General features: G+C 41.4%; 1 protein-coding gene across 2 annotated transcripts in view; it reads right to left on the bottom strand.

Annotated features, from left to right (window-relative positions):
* Positions 1–12,995, bottom strand: part of tprg1 (tumor protein p63 regulated 1) — a 39,295-nt gene that overhangs the window by 14,919 nt on the left and 11,381 nt on the right. For both annotated transcript variants that reach the window (XM_034140913.1, XM_034140914.1), the window contains one exon: positions 885–1,061. In XM_034140913.1, coding sequence (XP_033996804.1) covers positions 885–1,061 — 177 coding nt within the window. The remainder of the gene's footprint in view (positions 1–884; positions 1,062–12,995) is intronic.

The raw sequence follows: 12,995 nt of genomic DNA, 5'->3' as shown, positions 1-12,995 counted from the left end.
GTTTTATGTATAATTCAGCGTAATGTGCAGAGATAAAGCCTCCAATAAAGGCCGAGCTCTCTAAGCTCTTCACAGCGCATTACGTTTTATTCATCAAATTAGTTTTAGTTCGTTTGGTATCCCTTGAGCCGTCTTTAAAAGGTTTGGATGAAAGGACTACATTAATTTTGCCACTAATCAGTTAAGCGACAGCTCCAAGTGACAGCTATGCACTACTTACCCCCAAAAAACGTGTTCCGCTGCCGTGCCTTTTTCAGGCTGTTCCATGTGTCCCCAGTTAACTTCCCCCCCCCCCAGCCCCGCATGTGTCCCTGCACAGCGCTGCCCTCAGCATCGTGTCACTGTCAGCCCTGACAACACCAATCACTGTCAATACTGTGAAGTAAACCATGCATACTTTATGCATCATTTGAACCAAGTCATTAAAAAGACTGCATGTTACAGTCCTCATTACACATTTACCTCTTCCAAAAACCCTGCGTATGCGTTGTATGATACCTTTCTTTAGAATAGTTATGAAGCAATAACATACTAACAGGCGATTGAACAGGTTTTGTGTTAGAGCTGAATGGGATTTTTTAAAGGGATTTTTCCTTTTATGAAGCAAATGTGGGCACAGCGCAGAAAATTGGGCTAACATTTGTAATTATCAGAGATTTTTCTATTAAAACTTAACAGTTCCATGAAAATAACTTGCCAGCAGTTACTCAAAATCAGACGGGACACCAGAGATCTAAAGGTTTCACTAGAACACAATAAGCTTTGCACACTTTTAAAATGTTAATGAACATGTCTCTATAAGTGTTTAAGTGTTTCCTGGTAAACACCACACATTACAGGACAATACTAACCTGTGAGGGTAAAGCTAATGGGGGGGGACTTACTGCAGCAGGGAGTGCTTTGGGAAGCTGAATTTGCCGCAGGAGATGCGGTCCACAAAGTTGAGCGCGATCCTCTGGATTTGCTCACAGTTGAACATGACAAAGTCGTACTTGAAGACAAGGAGAGAGTTGTCTGTGATGAGGACAAGACGCTCTTTTTCATTGTTCCAGTGATCCACCCTGAAACACCAAAAGAGACAGAGTTTGTTAGATCTAGGGGGGAAAATCATGTCATCATATATTGATTCACTCTGAAACGGTTTGAGACAGGCATGCCGTATTTCCTCTTAAACTACAGAGCCATAAATGAACACACATTGTTGTAAAATATGAGTATACTCTCTTTGGGCCGGTTGATGAAAATTATCCAAAGCAAGGGGCCGGGAAAAAGATGGCTTGAAATATGAGCAATCATATTAAGAGCTTCAGATACAGTAAACACTACAACAGCATAGTGGAGTGCATATATTAGGCGCTTTCACACCGGGGTACTTTTCCCCGTACTTTTCCCGTTTAGTTCCGATAGTTCCTGGGATTTTGCATTCACACCAAAAAGAGAACTTAGTTCATGAGAACTTTTACCCCTTTTTTAGTGCCTGCTAGAGAGGTGGTACTTTCCTGGGGAGAAAAAAGTTCCAATTTCTGATTGGCTGGGCGAATTGCAAACCACGCCCCGTAAAACTCTGAAAGGTTTTGTGAAGCCCAGTGTTTCCCCTAGGATGGAGTCATAGCAGCGGTGCTAAGGCACGTGGGCCCAGCATAAGGTGAGCGCATGGAATTTTTTAGTGTGTGCGAAGTGCGCCCCGCCAATTTGTTTCTATGTGTCTGCCAGCACAAGAAAGGCTCTTGAGGCCTAGTACCAGGGCCGGTTCTAGCCAATTTGCTGCCCTAGGCGAGATTTTATATATAAAGAATAAATGAAAAATCTCTACAAAAGACAAATTCACTACAAAAACAAAAACTTATTGACATAGGTAATAGATGTCAAAATGGCTTCAAATGTATTCAGTATCGTATTAACATGTTTTAATTGGGGGGTGGACATCACCTCCTCTAGGGGGGTCCGGGGGTATGCCCCCCCCAGGAAGATTCAACTCAGGCAGGACTACAAAAAAATAAAAGACCACAATAACAAGAGCGGTAACGACTGGAAGACCAGCAAATGGTACGAGCGCTTGGATGCTCTGCTCGGCCACAGACCTTCATTCTCCGGCACAGCATCGACCCTCGATTTGGGCATGCTGGTGTGGGAGGCCGCTGAAACGGCGGATTCAGTGGCCTGTGAACAGTTCAACGACGACGACGACGACGATGAAGGTAAAATAAACTACATGCACTGGGGTTTTAATCTGCACAATACTGATCTCAGATGTATTTTTATTTGCTCAGTAGATCGAGCTAGCCATGCTAGGCTGAACTGGCTAACACTGTTAGCTAGCTAGCTATTCTCGGCCGCTATGAAAACGTTTTGACTTGTGAATAAGTGTGTAATGTTTCGGTAATTTGCTTCACTAACTCATGGCACTCATCGTGTGTTTCAGGCGGGACAACTATCTGGATAAGAAACGAGTGAGCTTTCCCCTCCAGATCGCAACACCAGCCCTTGCTCGTCTCCCTTTCCACCAACCAAACGCACACACACACACTGTGTAACTTGGTCTTGAGAGAACGTTACGCATTGAATAGCACAATCACGTTTATTTCCTTCTTGGTACAATTATGAAACACCGTGATAACGTGTTCGCCTAGACCGGCGTTTACACTTTTAGCGCCCTTTTTACTCTCTCACAAACATTGTAAACATCCGGGCTAGAGGTCACATAACTTCCGGTAAGAAAACTTGTAATTTTTTAACAATGTTCAAGCATACATTAAGCACTCTTCAAAAATACAAAACAATAAGGGCACTTTGAGTGTCAGCTACACACACACAAAGTGTATATATATATATATATATATTTTATGCTATTTGATCCAATATTATCTTCTACTATACACCTGCATTTTGTACACTGTCTCTACCCTGTCCAATGTTGTCTCCGTTGACAACCTACTAGTAAACAAATTCCTAGTATGTTGTAAAACTACATGGCGATTAAACAGATCTTGTATCTTGCTTATTTTTCCTCTTAGGAAAGTGGGCACGGGATGAGAACTGTATAACATGAGCACAAAAACCACAACTTCAGTCAACTCCATCTCCATCATGTCTGAGGTCGGAATGTAAACAGACGCCTTATGTACAGCGGGTGGGTGGGCGTGGCAGTATACGCCGTGAAGTTCTTCTTCTCTCTGTTTTTTGGCGGATTGCAAACAACTTTAAGGTGCATACCGCTACTGTACTCGCCGTGAAGTGGTTTGCGGCCTGCCAGTAAACCCAAAGCAGAAGAAGAAGTGACGTCAGCGGCTTCATTTGCGTAATCTTCCCTCAGGGAACTTATTCCGGTGTGAACGCGATCGGCTTTTAGTTCCAACTTAAAGTGGACCTATCATGCTATATTTGAATAATATATTGTAGGGCCATACCTATATAAGGTATATTTATACGTTTCTGTTTTCAAAATACCAAACAGATCATGCATTTTAGCCATGCCTCATTTCGCTCTATGTGCTGTTTGCTGTCTACGGTCTGATTCTGTGAGCTGCAGCTGACCACCTGATCCGTTTCCGTTCATATTTTGGCTAATTAGCAAGAATGCAATGTGTACAGTTTGTAACATAGAGTTTGTAACGCAAAAACAGCGGTACATATATATATTTACATAGGGAGACATTCATATTTTCAGCATATGGCCTCATTGCGTTTATTAATAATATACAGTCCTTTTCTTCCAACATCGTGCAACAACTGTTACCGTTGGAAAGTTCAATAACTTAGGGTCATAAAAAGTATAACTCCAGATGCTTAAACACCTCAGTTGTCAGCAATGTGTGTATTTTCATATGTGTTTTTAAAAGCTCAGTTATTGACTTCTTTCTACAGGTGTACATGTGCAAATTGCGCTGCAATGCCGTCTGAACCAGAGAATGTGTGCTGCATGGAGATACCACAGGTAACATTTTTGATAGCTTCACTAAGTTCTCTGTTTAGAGAATACATTTTTCACATGTCATTCAATATGTTTATCACACTAGGTGTCAAGACGGATGCAGGAACTTGAGCACTCTGTGCCTTGTATGGTGGACCATCCTGGTTTGGAGCATTTGTGCCTAAATGTGTTCTCCCTGCAGAATGCTTTCAATATATACAGAGCTGAACATGGGAGACTACAGATGAGGCAAATACAGCAGTGAGTGGTTTGTTTGTTTTGACTGAAATTGTAAAACGTCTGCTAATATTGTTCATGAAAATAAATACTGATGTATATGGTTTTTTGCAATCTTTCATTTCATTCTGTCATTGTACATGGCGTTACTATTATGATATACTACACAGCAATGGCATAACACACCCATGTGTACGACAAAAAAAGTCCACACACACAACCTTATGCTTTTGAAAGCAGCATATACTTTACCCATCCAAACATGAATAATCATGACACATTTGATATAAACTGTCGGAACTTTATTCAAAATCAACGGTATTTTACATAAATTAAATAGGCTTTTCACTAAATATTATTTGCAATTATTTCAGGCGTCACAGGTATCTAGCCTACAGAAGCTTTGTGAGCTGGTGCTGGGGCTTCCTTGGACGCAAGATCAGAGTAGTCATTCCGGCCTGCGTTGTCCTCAGGATTCACAGGGAGTTTCCTGATCCGCAAAACAACTATGTTGGGTTCAGACAGTCAAATTGAACCGTGTAGCATAACCGGCGATGACCTCCTCCCTGTCAGGTCGCTCATACTGGGAACACAGGTCCTCTGGGATGGGTATCTTCAGAAGCTCCTGTGTGAATGGTGCAGGGTCCACAAAGACTTGGTCGAAGATGAGGTCCATCAAGTTGGCCACGTAGCCTGTGCATTGTTAAAAAAAGCAAAACAAATATTTGGTTTAGATTTTTATATGCATGTAAAACACTGAAAGTTGTTTCTATTTTTTTTATTTTATAATTTGTTGTGGAATACATACTTCATTTTAAAAATGTGAATATTACTGGCACTTCAATAGATGTATAGATTTATTTTTCATGTGCTTGCGTCCGAATTTATATGAAAGTCTACTCTTTGGTTGTAAATAGTTGTATAATAAATATTTTTAAAACTTACGGAATGTGTACAACAATTACAAGCACACAAATTCAAGGCTACAACATCAGAATGTCAAGATGTATCCAAAGAACATTTTAAAAACGTGCTTCTAACCTGTACTTCGACATGAACCTTGAAGAGTCCTCGAGGATAGCTGTGTACGAACAGTACGGTGCTTCGGTGAGTCAGTCTGACATGCAGAATCTATCATCACAGATAATCTGCTGGTAGCATGTGAGGTGCTGGCCTGTAAAGAAGAAAACATAGTTAGAACAAAATCATCTCAACTTAGTATTCAGGATGAGAAAATACTATTTGGATAATTATAGTCTGAAATCCCAAAAGATGGGGGCTAAAACTGTCTATTTAGCAAAGCTCTTTGCTTAGCCTTTTCCAATCCGAGTTAGTTTGGAACCGTAACGTGCATGCTGTGTTTCTGACAGGATACAGATGATGTGTTGGAGAGGGGCTGAGCTCAGTAGACTGACTGTAATGAGTGCTAGCCACTAATTAGCCTGATGCTGGAGGTAAGGCCCCGTCAACAACAACAACAACAACAAACCAACGGTGCTTTAGCTCGGTTTTACTCGTGGTGTGTCTCCCCCCTCCCCCATAGATCCTAACAGTCGTGCACACACACAACCATTTAAATTCATGTGTGCTAACAAGTAAACACATAAAAGCTTTTACATATAACGTTGCAAAAAACGGCGTGTCTCATTAGCGTAGCGTAGCTTACAGATCCGATGATATCTGATCATTCTTACAGACTACAATCACAAAAGCTTGTACATATAACGCTGCAAAAAACGGCACTTAGCTACAGAAGATTACGTTTGTTATTGTAACTTACTTTATATGTTTTTAGAGGATACAAAATACTAATAAATACGAGAATAAATACTTCTGTTATCTGCTATGGCGTGGCTTTACAGCCTTCACACAGATCGCCATTGCGGCAGTATGTCTGAGCATGTTATCAAATGCCTGATAATTAAAATAAAAGCAAAGACAGCGGAGCGTACAAAATAAAATAAAATGTTACAAAAACATATAAACACCTAACCGATTACTGTTTGGGTTTGAGGCGACATTGATACGGTGAAGCTACATGCTACATGCTACAAGCTAGAATAGCTTTATCAGGAAAAACACCGCTAAATAAAAACTTACAGCTTCCAAATTGGATGTGGCCTCACTGGCCTGGTCCCGGATGGTGGGTATTGATCCCGGGTTTAGCCTTAGTTTGGAGGCAAATCCTTCTTTGACTTGAGTGACGTTCATAAACATGTCCGGGGCAAAATGTTGTGAACACACAAGCAGAAATCTGCTGTAGTCTTCTGGCACATGTCCCTGGAAAATAAACTCTAGCCACAGATTCCTGTCTTTTTCCAGAGATGGCAGTGCATGCAGTACCTTGCCCTTGTCCAGATTATTGCAGCCAACAACAGCACAACGTTTAACTCCCTTGGACGACATCATTGTTAGAGTACGCAAAAACATAGATGTGACTGGGGGAGCCTGCCGACAGCCTATATGCGAATGAGAGGTTGGGCAATGGCCGTGGCCGTGGCCCAACCCCACATTCCCCTGATAGGTGGAGAGTTGGCCCAATAGCCGTAGCGCCACCGTCCTGACGTCAAGACAGTGTTCAAATCTGGATCCGTTTTTATCAGATCCGGTGCAGCCCCTTTTTTAGAGATTTGGGTATGGAGGAAAATACAGAGGGTTGTGTTTTCTGAGACTTGGTGAGTTCCCTGGAACACCGGGGACACATATTCATGTATAAAAGACGTACAAAAGTGCATTTTACATGATAGGTCCCCTTTAACTAAACAAGCCGGTCTCTTGTAATAAAGTAAAAAAGTATCCTTTCTGATAAACACAATCACGGAAAAATATTTAAAGTGATAACCCAGCTAGAAATCTTTGGTTCTAAAAACATTCTGAAAGAAAAGAATGTTTTCAGCGGGAAGTTTTCTTTTGGCTCCCAGAATGTTCTTCTGAAAGGTAGGATAACGTTCTCTAAAAACATTCGGTGATAACCTTCTTAAAATGTTTTTGTTAACATTGTTAGAACATTATGCCCTACTGTTCTTAAAACGTTTTCAGCTGCAAGTTAGATTTGTTTATGTTGCCAGGATAACGTGCTTTACTAAAACATTATGCAAATGTTCTGTGGTAACAATTTACAAAAATATTTTAACATTATTAGAACATAAAGACATAATATTCCAGTAATTTTTCAACTCAAAATTCCTGGGTAAGTGGACTGACCACTGTGGTCACTAGGATGATTTTGATAGTAGTGGGGTAGTGGTGGTCTAATGGATAGTGAGGTGGGCTGAAGATCGGAAGGTTGTGAGTTCAAATCCCGCCTGGAACACCACCACTAGTGTGCCCTTGAGTAAGGCACTTAGCCCTCAGTTACTCCAGGGAGAATGTCCCTGTAATTGGTAATTGTAAGTCGCTTTGGATAAAAGCGTCAGCTAAATGTAAATGTAAAAATGTAATGATAGTTTACTTAACTATTGGAATTTGACTATTAACACATGTAAAAGGATGACTCGGAATCAGCTGGTGAGCGTAACATTTGTTTATTAGAAAAGGGGAGCTGGGAGTGGAGGTTGGTTATGGCAGCAGTGGGAAACAGTTGTTCCAGGGTGGGTAGAGAGGCCTGGCTGGTCTTGAGAGTGTGGCAGGCCTTGGATTCCTCCTGGGAGATACATAAAAATGAGTGTGAGGCAAAAGCAGGCAAAGTTGTCAAAAAATCTGCTGGCAAAAAGCTAGAGCGGCACGCAACAAACCTTTCACGACAACAATCTGGCAGGGAATAAGTGCAGGCTGCAGGCTTTCATAGTGTGGCTGATGAGCAGGTTGCAGGTGTGGTTGATTGGAGATTGCTCCCAGCCGTGTAGAGCAGACCAGCAGGCAGGGGAGGGAGAGAGAGAGACACACAGGGGGTGTTTCTCAATCTTGAGTAAAGCTGCTCCAGAGCCACTATTTCAAGCATACTACGTCATCGAGTGCCGCCAAAGTACTGTTCCAATGTCCAGCATACTTGGAATCCTACCGAGCCCGGCGTACTTCGTTTGGAGAAATTTCGAGGCTGCACATGTGTAGACTCCGCGGTCTTAAAATCCCCACAATACATTGCGCACGGACCAATTTCCCCAAATCTGTGGCGGAAAATGTAAGGCGGGGCCTCTCATATGACGCTCTGGAGCAGCTTTACTCGACATTGAGAAACGGCCAGTCAGTCCGTTCTTCTATATGTCTGTCGGTCTCAAATCTAAAAGGGTGCAATAACGATTTTTATCCACTATGCATAAACGGCGGACACTGTTTATACGCAGCCCTCACAAACCACACACGGCATAGCTTATCTAACAGTTAGAACCTACATACGAGACACAACCTTTATAGTCAGAAAATAAGTGTGACTATTTTACGATATTTTACACATATGATATTATGAATACTGTGGGCCTTGTGTGATTATAAGTGCATGTGAGTGAATATTGGCATCAGGGCTCTCGACTAACTTTTTTCACCATCCTCCCGTTACCGTCCCGAAATACAATCTAAGCCATCCCAAAATTAATGTGGACCGTCCCGAATTTAAAATATTAGTTTTTCTACATTATCATTAGTTAAAATCATTCAAAGTGGCCTTTAACATAAATAAAACATCATACAAATCTAGATGATAATTCATCAACCTTTTTATTTGAGGAAATCAGTCAAACACAGAAACAAAGGCCAAATATATATTTTTTAAAACACACAAACGAGAAAGTTACTCTAATATTGAATCCAATCAAGTCCCATCCAACTAACAAAAAAAATCCAACACTCTGTCCTGAAGACAGAAGACAGAACCCAGAGTAACCACTAACCAGGATGACAGTCTATAACACAGTCAGGAGACCTTTACAAACTGCCCCGCCCCCTCGCACACAGACGGGAGAGAGAGATCTCTCGTCTGGATTGGAAAGATCGAAAATACATCATAGACCAGACCTGGGCATTGTACGGCCCCCGGGCCACATACGGCCCTTTGGTTGACTCTGACCGGCCCGTGTAAGGCTAATTGGAAATTACAAAATAAACATATTTTCTAACTTTACCTCATGCATGGACTAAAGCTGCATTGCTTTTATTTTGAAGTTGTTTTTTATTCACGTGCATAATGTCGCAATACGTATATCAAGACGTGCACATTATTGGATCCTTGTCACAAGACGACTTTAGCCCTCAAAAAAATGTCCGCTAAAAAAAGAAAGGTAGATGCTGAATGCAGGGTTTTCAACAAAAATTGGACTGCTAAGTATTTATTTACTGAAGTCGGAGGTAAAACCGTGTGTTTAGTTTGCGGGGAGCAGATCGCCGTGTTTAAGGAGTACAATGTGAGTCGACATTACGAGACGAAACACGCGGAGAAATATAAAAACTTGACTGACGCTGAAAGGGCGCGGACATCGGAAGCTTTGCTAGCTAAGCTGCAAAAGCAGCAAGGCTTTTTTACCAAGCTTCACACATCCAGTGATGCAGCAACCATGACCAGCTTTGTGATATCCCACAAAATTGCTAAAAACAGTAAGCCGTTCTCGGAGGGGGGAGTTTGTCAAAGAGTGCTTGGTGGACTCTGCAGCACTAATATGCCCTGAAAAAAAAGCCGCATTTGAGCAAGTCCCGCTGTCCAGGCGAACCGTGACTAGAAGGATCGAGGACATTGCGGGGAATCTGGAGCTTCAGCTGCAACGTGAAGTGGCAAGTTACGACTTTTTCTCCTTGGCTTTGGACGAGAGCTGTGATGTCCGCGACACAGCCCAGTTACTCGTATTCGTCCGCGGGATAACACCGGACTTCAAGATTACGGAGGAGCTGGCAGCAATGCGGTCGATGAAAGGGACGACTACAGGGAGCGATCTGTTCACGGAGGTAAACGAGTGCATGGACACGCTGGGACTGAAATGGGACAGACTGGCAGGTGTCACAACGGACGGTTGTCCAAATCTTACCGGAAAAAATGTCGGACTTTTGAAACGTATGCAAGATAAAGTGACTGAAATCGACGCGGATCAGAAACTGGTATTTTTGCATTGTATTATACACCAACATGTGTTGTGCAAGTCAGTGCTAAAAATTAACCATGTTATTGATGTTGTTACTAAAATAGTAAACTTCATCAGGGCAAGAGCTTTGAACCACAGACAGTTTATCGCACTTTTGGAGGAGCATGAGACTGAGCATCGTGACATCGGCTACCACACAGCTATCAGATGGCTCAGCCTGGGCAAAGTGCTAAAAAGAGTTTGGGACCTGAAAGCAGAGATTCGAGAGTTTTGTGAGAAGAAAGGCAAAGACTTCCCAGAGCTCTCAGATGAGGACTGGATGGCAGATTTTGCATTTGCTGTTGATGTGACTGCACTGATGAATGAACTGAATACCAAACTGCAAGGCAAGGGCCTTTTTGTTCATGAAATGCACAGCCTGGTGAAGGCTTTCATGACAAAGATGCAGTTTCTTTCAAGCCAACTGGAGAGCAACAATCTCACTCACATGCAAACCCTGAAAGAAGTCACACCATCAGCTGATCACCTCCGCAGGTACTCATCCATGTTGGGAGCATTGCATGGTGAGTTTTCAAGGCGATTTGAAGATCTCAGAAAAATCGAGGATGAAATGCACCTGATTTCCTCTCCCTTTACCTGCAGTGTGGATAATGCACCCAGTGATGTTCAGCTGGAACTCATCGACCTGCAGTCTGATGCAGTACTGGCAGAGCACTTTAAGTCAGGATCTCTGCTGGATTTCTACTCTTCTCTCAAGGAGAAGAACTTTCCAAACATGAGGAGACATGCTCAGAAGATGTTGGTTCTCTTTGGCTCGACCTACATATGTGAACAAACATTTTCAATTATGAAGTTTACGAAATCCAGGTATAGATCCTCTCTCACTGATGATCATCTGTCAGCTGTGCTTCGCATCTCCACCTCAGACATTCAACCTGACTTTGATGCACTCGTTAAAGCCCAGCAGAGACTAGATTTCTCTCACTGAACAAGAAAAGAGAACTTAAAAACACCAAATGAGGTGGTTAGACTACAAATGTTGGCATGTAAAGGCACCAACTAGCAGTGAACTGGGACACTTTCTTTGGAAGCCTTTTTCTCAAAATCACAGTTCAGTGATGTTTAGTGACAGTTCAATATGATGTATCTTGCTTAATATTTGGAGTACAAAGACAATATTGTGATGTCTTTAGAATGCTAAGAACCTCTTTCCAACAGTAAATGAAACTCAAAATGTGTTTGAGTGAATGTGACTGAAAATGTTCACTAATATGAGTCACAAATGGTGAAAAACGTTCATTTTGTTTACCATTGTTTTGGGAAATTTGATTTAATAAATTACATTTTTTTGTAAGGCAACCTCACTTTTTCATTGCTTAACTATAACATATACTCTTACCAGCTTGTCAAAACAATGCTATGTACTGCTTTTTATAAAGAAATACAATTAATATTATGCAGAATTGAGTTCAGCCTTTTGGCCCGGCCCTCCACAATATTTTCAGTTTCTCATGTGGCCCCATGGAAAAAATAATTTCCCACCCCTGTCATAGACGCATTTTGTAGTCTTATTGCATATTAGAAACGGAGTTGGCGAAACTAAAACTGCGAGATAATGTTTATGTAGCAATAATACATAAGACTTATATTTTTTAAATGTCTCCAGTACCATAACGTCGGAGCTTAACGGTACCACGTTCTTTAATAATTCCGGCCCGGGGCCCGTTTGATACCGGGGATGATGATACATGGGGAGAGGCGCAGCATATTGCTAAGGACTGAATGCGATGGAGAGTTCTCATTATTCGCGGGCCAGGAATTTGTGGGCAGCTGTGCCGCTGTACGTGTGTGTGTGTGTGTGTGTGTGTGTGTGTGTGTGTGTGTGTGTGTGTATTTCGCGGGTTGCTAAATGTTTTGTGCGTGTGTGTTTATGTTGACAAGGAGGTTTAATAACTGTGTGCTACACAAAACGTGCAGTCAGTTTCATTTTCATCGCCGTTCGTAGTAGAGTTAGCAGGGTATTTTTATTTTAACTCTCGTCCCAACATTTTTTTTTATCCTCCTCGACCCTATTTTTTTCGACGACGGGACGCCCTTAAGCTCGAGCCCTGATTGGCATGCAAATGTGTTTTTATACGTCCTATTCATTGTCTCAATGCGCTCATACATCTTAAGAAAGTTATCACCAAAAATGTTAAGAATGTTTTTAGAGAACGTTATCCTACCTTTCAGAAGAACATTCTGGGAACCAAAATAAAACGTCCCACTGAAAACATTCCTAGAACAATGAATGGTAACATTCTCAGAATGTTTTTAGAACCAAAAATGTCTAGCTGGGAACTCACACATGCCACCGCAAACATGCAATATCTGCTTACAGCTTATCATGACATTACGTGCTTGTTTGTTTTTTTCAAAAGGAAAATGTGGTGACATCAGATTTTTTAAAACATCCTTTTCAAACAAATGCAACAAGTTTGTTTTTTAAAGCGCTCTACAAATAAATCTGACGTTGACCATGACCGTGTTAATATTTGCCATCACAGGAACGTTTAATAAAAAAAGAATAACCTCCTGAAAACATTATCCGAATGTTGCTTTGAAAATGTTCTTCTTTTGTTATCATGTAACATTGAGGGAATGTTTTATAAAAGAACATCTATAATATGTTACCACAACAACGTCCAAAAAACATCCTCAGAATGTTGCAGGCAAAACGTTCCACCTTTGTTAACATATCACATTAAAGGAACGTTTTATAAAAAACTTTCTGTCATCTCAGGCCTCAATAACATCCTGAAAACCTTTTCTGAATGTTGCTTTGAAAATGTTCTAATTTTGTT

This window comes from Trematomus bernacchii, unplaced genomic scaffold (genome assembly GCF_902827165.1).
Source record: "Trematomus bernacchii unplaced genomic scaffold, fTreBer1.1, whole genome shotgun sequence".
NCBI classification, from domain to species: Eukaryota; Metazoa; Chordata; class Actinopteri; order Perciformes; family Nototheniidae; genus Trematomus; species Trematomus bernacchii.
This window is presented reverse-complemented; position numbering and strand designations above follow the sequence as displayed.